The 8,521-nt window shown below is 33.5% G+C and overlaps 1 protein-coding gene across 1 annotated transcript; it reads right to left on the bottom strand.

Moving 5' to 3' along the window:
* Positions 1-589: 589 nt before the first annotated feature.
* Positions 590-7,063, bottom strand: LOC143578095 (glycosyltransferase BC10-like). The gene is made up of 11 exons (XM_077061761.1): positions 6,929-7,063; positions 5,010-5,416; positions 4,740-4,838; positions 4,552-4,652; positions 3,748-3,819; positions 3,549-3,639; positions 2,588-2,668; positions 2,250-2,309; positions 1,996-2,118; positions 1,150-1,188; positions 590-1,025 (listed from the first exon to the last, which is right to left on the bottom strand). Exons 2-11 carry the CDS (start codon positions 5,343-5,345, stop codon positions 897-899), a joined length of 1,131 nt encoding a protein of 376 aa, XP_076917876.1. The 5' UTR covers positions 5,346-5,416; positions 6,929-7,063; the 3' UTR covers positions 590-896.
* Between the last annotated feature and the right edge of the window lie 1,458 nt (positions 7,064-8,521).

The following is an 8,521-nucleotide window of genomic DNA, read 5'->3' as shown; positions in this document are numbered from 1 at the left end:
ATAGTTACCATTCTTGTTTCACAATTTTTTTTAAGAATGCCATAGTGGCAATCTTTTTACCAAGGGAAAAATCGTCGTCGTGTCTAAACTCTTAATAGAAATGTTTATACATCAATAATTCATTTGCACAAGCATCATTGTAAAGCATCTCTTGGTCAAGTCGAATGTATGAATTTGTTAACATTCGCCAAAATACTGTGCATTGTTATGCTTATATGATAGTGATATCTTTCTGTTCTGTCTAGTGTTATTTGCATTAGTGAAAAATCCTTTATTTCGTTGCTAAACTTTGCTAATAAGTTTTTGTTAAAATTAAATCTATTCACCCATTCTTAAGAAAAAGCAAACCTTTAATATTTTAGAGCAATTTATAACATCTACAACTTTCATTACCAAAAAAAAGTTCTTATTATGATAATAAACAAAAGGGGATATATCATAAAAAAACCAACATACATTTTTCTTTTACCCACAAAAGTCTCTCAACAATTTTTTACATAATGAAATCCATACACATGCTAATTCATATTCAAAGGTAGCATGTGTAAGGATTTTATTGTGAAAAAAATTGTTGAGAGGCTTTTGTAGGTAAAAGCAAAAAAGTATGATGGTTTTTTATAATATTTCCTCAAACAAAACCAAAATACTATTTCAACTTTGATGTTATACTCATTAGTTGTTTCAATCTACAAAACTTTAAAGCATAGTTACATCAAATCTCCCAAAAATAACATAAAAGCCTTTCTTCCTCACTATCATCTCAAACTTGTCCCAATTCTTCACCTTTACTGCCTCAACTCCGAAACGGACCCAAGTTTGAACAGAGTTAGGCGAAAACTGTTCAGACTAAATGCTTTGACTTTGACCCGGCCAAAGAATCACAAGTATAAATATCATCATATCGTCGTGTAACGGGAGAATAGATAAATCATGGTGTCTAAAGTCTCGGGTAAGAATTTTCTTGCAAATAAGTAACAAGGCCGGTTCATTCCGTTCCACATACAAGGTGTAATTGTCGTTATCCTCTACAAGATTAAAAAAAGTAATCTTTTAGACTAAATAGTAAAACTTTTTAAAAAAAAAAGAAAAGAAAATTAAAACCCTGATAATAGATAAGTAAAAAAGACAAATAATTTAGCTGAAAATTACCTTTTTGTCGCTTGTTTCATGAACGCTTTCAGTGATGGACTGCAAGATTCACATAACCAGAACGGGTTATAATCTAGACATTTAAGATGTTCTTGGATTTGCATTATGTAAATGATTTAACTTATTTGTGGTGGCAACTTCTAACACAATCCAAACACAACACAAAAATAATCAGGTTTTGGGTTGGCACACCTGACCCGTTTAAAAAAAGGGGTCGTGTTCAGGGTTGACCTGTTATATTAAACGAGTTGTATCAAGGTTGACTTTTTACCCGTTTAGTTAAACAGATTGACCCACTATCCCGTTTAACACATTTCTTTACAACTCTCCAACTCGATTAACAAGTTTACAACTTGGTTATCACCCATCAACCCGTTTAACACGTTTAGAAAAATAGGAGTCAAACAGGCTGTCTTTAGGTTACACGATATTGAGTGTGTGTGAGTTGGGGTTGATGTTTTGACACAAATAAAAATACGTGAACCTGCGCCCCCAAGTCCCAACACAATTGACACCCCTAAGATTCTTAGTATTGTGATTTGAAGCCGCAATATTCATATTTTCATTCTCGGATAAACGAATATTAGTTATGTTTTTCTCACAAAAAGTGTAGCTTTTGTCTTATTTATTTTTCGAAAGTCCTAATCTTTTAAACACTCGAGATGTTTATAATTATCTGATTATTACGACTTCAAATAGCATAAGCACACCCAAACATCATGTTCTATAGCCCGTTTTATTACAGTTTTTGTGGTCATTCAACATCGTATAATCACTTTCATAACGAACATCCTACTATAAAAAGAGTTAAAATTGGGTAAATTAAAAAAAATGGTAAAGTCATACCGAGAGATTGTTGATGAGCTGGTAAGTAACGTCTTTCAGCCCGTATGACTTCGGGTGCCATTTTCGTTCTGACCAGTCAACGTGCGTCACAGACCAGTTTGCAATCCCAGTAGGATCAAACATCTGAATTTTCAAGTCATAAAAATCAATAACTTCAAAAGGTCAACAATTGGCGTTTTCCAAATCAAGTCTGGAAAGTATTAGGTTTTAACTTTTAATCAGTAACTTAAATAAATAATGATGAATCTGCTTACATGAAAAAATGTTGGCAAATAATGTTCATCCGCATAGCAATTGCGACCGTCCATACCAGGCTGTAGTACCAAAAAAAATGTCAAAATCAAACTTATTATAAACTACAAATTTACAAAAACATATATTTAAAGTGTCAAATGTAATAAAAAACTATGTCATTTCAATTATGATCTAACTTTTTGAATAAAATTATTTAAAAGGTTTTATGCGATGATAAAACATTTTCGTTGACTTTCGACCCGTTTGACTCAATAGAGGTCAAACATAAGCAGAAACGTTTCACAAGTGCCATAAATTCATTAAACATGTATACACCAAAGAATTAAGAAATATTTACCCTACAATAATCTCTGAACTTTGTATAGTAGAGACTATCTGCCATAACTATGATGGCATGTTGACGCTTCATCGTGAACCACTGCACAAATTCAACATTACAATTAATGCTAATTTTTAAAACACAAATTAAAGATGATAATCTCTCAACTTTCACAAAAAAGCCCATTTTGGTCACATTATTATCTATAATACCTCAAATAATCAAAAACTTTTCAAACAAACTTCTAATTAAGACCAAACAATAACACATTCAATTTAATAACAAAAACGCGTCCAAACTCTATCTATATTCCAAACCTAGTTTTAGTATAAGAGGGGTAAACGAGCCGAGCACTAGCTCGCCTAGTCTAGGCTCAAGCTCGGCTTGTTTAACTTACCAGAGCTTGAGCCCGGCTCCTTTCGAGCTCTATTTCTAAAGCTTGAGCTCGGATCGGCTCGTTACTATTTATTAACTAACATACATTTTGAATTGTTTTTGTATATAAACTATGTATATAACATAATATATTGCATAGTTATTTTTACCAAAACTTTATATATAATAATGGTAGTAATAATAATAATGATAAAAATAAAAAAATAATATATATATTTTTATGTAATAAATTATAATAATAGGCTCGCGAGCCAGCTCGATAAGTGGAGCTAGAACTCGGGCTCGTTTATTAAACAAACTCATTTTTAGGCTCAAGCTCATTTAAACACGGCTCGTTCAATGCGTAATCTCAGCATTCAATGTGTATTCCTGAATAATCTCATTTTTCAATTATTGAATGATACTTATGAGATCGATGATATCGATGAGATTGATATTCAAATTTGAGCTTTTAGCGAGCCGATCTCAAGCGGCTCTTGAGCGGTTTACACCCCTAAATAACTGATTATCTAACTGTGACCATAATATGTCACATATTTAATTCTAAAATGCACATAAAAAGCTAAAAATGAAAAGTAGAAACCTGAGCACCCTTCCTAAAGAATTTCTTTTCAACTTCAGGTAACATATGATCCGAGTACCGACCACTTCCATGTGGACCAGGATCCTCAAAGCTATATGAATATTAAAGATAATAAAAATAAAATAAAAACTTTTTAGCCAAAACTATAAGATAGTTGTATATATGCGTTGTCAAAATCATGCAAGATCTGTGTACGAACCTGTCAATGAAGCTAACATTTGCGTACATAAGATAGTTGTAAGTATAGTCAAAGTCATGCAATGGTACACAGCTGTAAAAAAAATATAGCAAAATCAGATATTAGTTAGATCATAAATGATAAGCAATTTAAAGGTGACAATTTTGACCCATTTACTTATAAATGGGGCGGTTCAGGTTATGCTTAACTGGACAAATAGGTAGTTTAAAATGAGTCAAACAAAATGTAAATGAGTCAAACTGATAGTATTTTAATCACAAGTTTACATATGTATAATAACCAAATTACACATATCTGTAATTTCCAATTTACATACAAGTGATCATAAATTACATATGCATACGCACTAAAGGGGTGCCCACACGATTTAGTGATGAACACAATACACTAACACAGACACTGTTGAAGTATCATACAGGTTTGAAGGTTTAATAAAAGTTTATAAAATAACTAAATATGAAATTAGATATAATAAAAACAGTTTTGAAAGTTAGTTAAACAGAAAATTGATTGTCTACATAATTAAAGTTCAAAAAGAACTTCGTTATTAGCTGTAAACTATAAAATTGGTGGTAGTCTAAACTAATTTATGGTATTTATAATCAATATTGTTCAACTACTTTGTTTTTTCGTATTTAATAACATAACTGGCATGTGTGTGTAAAAAATAATTAAAGTAGTCAAATTTATTAAATACAAGTTTGCCCCTTTAAACGCTTACAATTAATGTAAACAGACAGTTTCATCCTCAAATGTATTATAATAGAGTATAGATATATATATAACACAAAGAGAGAGACTAACCTGTCAGAAAGTAACACAAAATGCTGATTGTCGAGGTCTAACAATGCATTTGCCAAAAGCCGTTTCTCAGCATCTACCATTGAAATTTTCCCCCAATCTACCTTCAGAAAAAATCAACAAATTTCATTTATTAATAATAGAGATTTTTTCTTATTCTACAAAAGTGCTGCTATAATATGCATACAAACCTTATCACTATGAATTTCCCGATTCTGAAAGTACCGGCTAGAATGGACCGGTTTGACTTTGGATGCATGAATATAAATTGAAAACCTTCCTTCATGGCCCTACAATATGTTAATAAAGCATTCAAATTTTACACATAAAATATTACAAAAAAAAAAAAAAATTCTTGAGTCAACCCACCAACTAAATTTTATAAAAATTCTAAATTTACACAATTTGACACGTTACTACAAACAAAACACATAAGTACATAAAATCGGGCCATATCATACCTTAAAAAACTTGTCCCACAATCTCTCAAACGCCAACGATCCCGGGCTCAAGAACATAAACGAAATTTTGGGATTATTCGATTTAATCGGTGGAGTGTTTAATAAATTCTTAATTACAACATGAGAAGCAATTTCTGCATCACTAAGTTGTCTTTCAGGAGGTGGGAGCCACCTAGAGATCTTCTTACAACTAGAAGACGAAAATATGTAGCAAGCAGTCGAGTCTCGAGGTGGATAAGCGTACCCGATAACTAAAAACACACAAACTAATGAAACGAGTATAATAATCCACGTGGGCTTCTTTAGTGGAGATCGTTTATGCACGTCTTTGCCCATAAGCCACAGGTTAAACTACTTGTCTTAAAAGTTATGCATTATACGTTTAAATATAAATATATTGTCCAAATCTGCAAGCAAGAAAATAACATTATCAACAACAATATCATGGAAATTCTTTAAGTTGAAGATACAACTGAATTGTTAAAGATAATCACATGGAAATTGTTTAGCTTTCAACTTTAGGGAAAAACTATCCACGAAAACCAAAAAGTCGAATCTAGTTAGTGAAGTGTGTTGATAAGGGGTGTTGTAGGCTTGTAAACGAACCGAGTGGTTCGTGAACCGTTCAACGGAAAGTTCGTTTATGTTCGTTTATTTAATAAATGAATAAACATGAATAAAAAATTTGTTCATTTAGTAAACAAACGAACATGAACGCATGTGTCGTACATTCATTTATGCTTGTGAACGATTGTTTACGTCCATTCATTTAAACTTGCTCGTTAGTTTAGATTTTTTTAGATTCATACATTGATATATTCAAAAAAAAATTTGCCCATTTAGTTGAAGTAACTTTTTAGCGCCAACACATTATTTTTCACATTACTTTTAACTGGTTTTAGCTCAGTTATCTTAATTTGTTTACGTTTAACGGATGACCAGAAACAAACACGAAAATGTTTATTGTCTTAACAAACGAACACGAGCAAGAAAATCCTGTTCATGTTTGTTCGATTAAAGTTAAAATGTACGAACACAAATGGTAGAAGCGTAGGTGTCTGGATGAACGTTTTGAAAGTGATTGGAGTAAAAGTATATAAAAATTATCAAAGTTTTTGATTAACAAGAACTATATAATCACAAGATCACAAATGTCACTTTCAAGAGCACATACAAACACACCAAACTTGATTCCCTACTTAAATTCGTAAATCTTGATTTTTGTATACCAAAATCAAGAAACCTACATTATTACTTACACTCATCAATTCAAAAACCCTAATAACAATAATCACTATAAACCTTAAATTCATCAACTAAAGTAACATATTCAATAAAAGATAGCTAACTAGTTATTAACATCACAAAACCAAAGTTTCAAGCTTGACAACAAATTATCAAACAAAGATGGAAGTCAAACCTACCAATCCAAGTCAAACCTACAAAACCAATCACTAAATTCATAACACAACAAAGTAAACACGCAACTTTCTTGACACAAAATCTCACACACATATCATACATGTGATACATACATAAAAGATAATGCATACCCTTTATTCTTAACCATAAACCCATGATAAAAATCAAATCTTTATGTCGAGAAAAACCGAAACTTTATCAAATAAAATCGATTTTTAAGCATACCCATGAAGAATCTTGAAATTGGGTAAACAATACCTTATTGAATCACTATAAACCCTAGTAACAATAATCACCTAAACTCATCAACCAAAGTAACATATTCAAAAAAGGTAGCTATTAGCTAACAAATTATAAAACAAAGATGGATACCCTTTGCTCTTAACCATAAACCCATGATAAAAATCAAAACTTTTTGTCAAAAATCAAATCTTTATGAAATAAAATCGAAATTGAAACACAACCCATGAAGAATCTTGAAATTGGGAAAGAAATACCTTGCTGAATCGATGGGTTTTGAGGGATGAATCATCAAGGATCTTGAAGAGTGAGTGTGAGTGATGATTGGGGTGGAAGTAGAATTTGAGCCGGCGAATTTTATTTTATAAAGTGAGAATGACAAGTAGTAAGTGGTCAACACACAAATGGATTGTGGACAAGTTGGATAAGTATAAACTAATACTAGATGAATGAATGAATAATAATAATTGAAATTGAATTGGGTCTGGAAATATTTATGGGTAACCATCAAATTATTCGAGATGTAGAACGTCAATCTGTCAAAGTCTTGTTATTATGAAAATATTTATGTTAGGCTGAGGGGTGTGGGGGGCGCGAGAGGGGGCGTGAGTGGGGGCTCCAGCCAATAATATTGTGACGTGTGGCAGAGAGAGAAACTTGATAAGATGGGTGTTGGTTGTGGTGCTCGCGCCCCGGGCCCTGGTGTGGAGGGGCGCGAGAGGGGGCGCGAGCGGTTTTTTTTTTTATTTTTTTATAAATGTATTAAAAAAACGTATTATTAAAAAAACTCATAAATTATTTAAAAAAACACACATTAATTAAAAAAACACATTAATATCTAAAAAAAAAATTTAAAGTACTAAAAAAAAACATTATTCTTATTCTTCGGCTTGGTCTTCTTCGATCAACCTCTTCCGGATACGTTCCTTTTGTTTTTCCATCAGCATTTGGTCGACCGGATTTAGGTTACTGAAGTCTCTTGTAAGGAAGTCCAAATCTCTCATTCTTTTTTTTTCCTTTTTGTCATTAGAGACCACATCCATGGTTTTGTTGAATTTATTGAGGGATTCAACAAGATCGGCGATGTTTACGGCTTCCCCCTCAGCCGGTTTTTTCCCCCTGGCGTCCCTTCCCAATGGCCGCCTCCTCGGCGGTGAAGACGTTTCCTCCCCCGCAACGTTTAGGTCGAATCCAACACGGCAATCCGACCCGGCGGAAGTGCTATACGCTCCAGACGAACTAGTTTTAGTCCGTTTCGGCCCTACTTCCGCATCAAGGTCCGGCGCCACCAGCTCAACCCACTTAGAACACCTTCTCAACCTCTCCCACACCTTTACATCGTCCCACGTCTTCACCGTCCCATACCTCCGCAGGCACTCCTGCTTCCACTCTTCGACAGTGAAATTATAAACCGCCAAATCGTCACTGCCACTTGGTCTCATACGACCGGCGTTCCTGTTGAACAGATTAGTAAACAAGCCGACAAATTTTCTGATTTCGGTCCACCGACCCGAAATCATATCGGCGTTCCGCTCTGTACTCCTAACGAGCGAATAGAACGTCTCCCTAACCTTTGTCCAAAAGACCTTGCTCTTTTGGTAGTCCGCTGCAAAATGCATAAATAAATTTGTAAGTCATTTAACTTTTTTATTTAACTTTTTTATTAAAAATCATTTTTAAAAACGTTAAAACAATTACCGCAACGCCGATCCTCAGAAATGACTATCCAAGCCCGACACAGGGCTTCCTTCTCATCCGATGACCACGGAGTGGTTTTCCGTTTCGTCCTTCCAGTCGAAGCCGAACCCGACCCGTCTGTTGCAACTTGTTTTTTCCGGTGGACGCGTCTT

This window comes from Bidens hawaiensis, unplaced genomic scaffold (genome assembly GCF_021521415.1).
Source record: "Bidens hawaiensis isolate Kalapana, Puna unplaced genomic scaffold, B.hawaiensis_p1.1 tig00029014_1, whole genome shotgun sequence".
NCBI lineage: Eukaryota > Viridiplantae > Streptophyta > Magnoliopsida > Asterales > Asteraceae > Bidens > Bidens hawaiensis.
The sequence above is the reverse complement of the archived record's forward strand: the minus strand, read 5'-3'. Positions and strand labels throughout refer to the sequence as shown.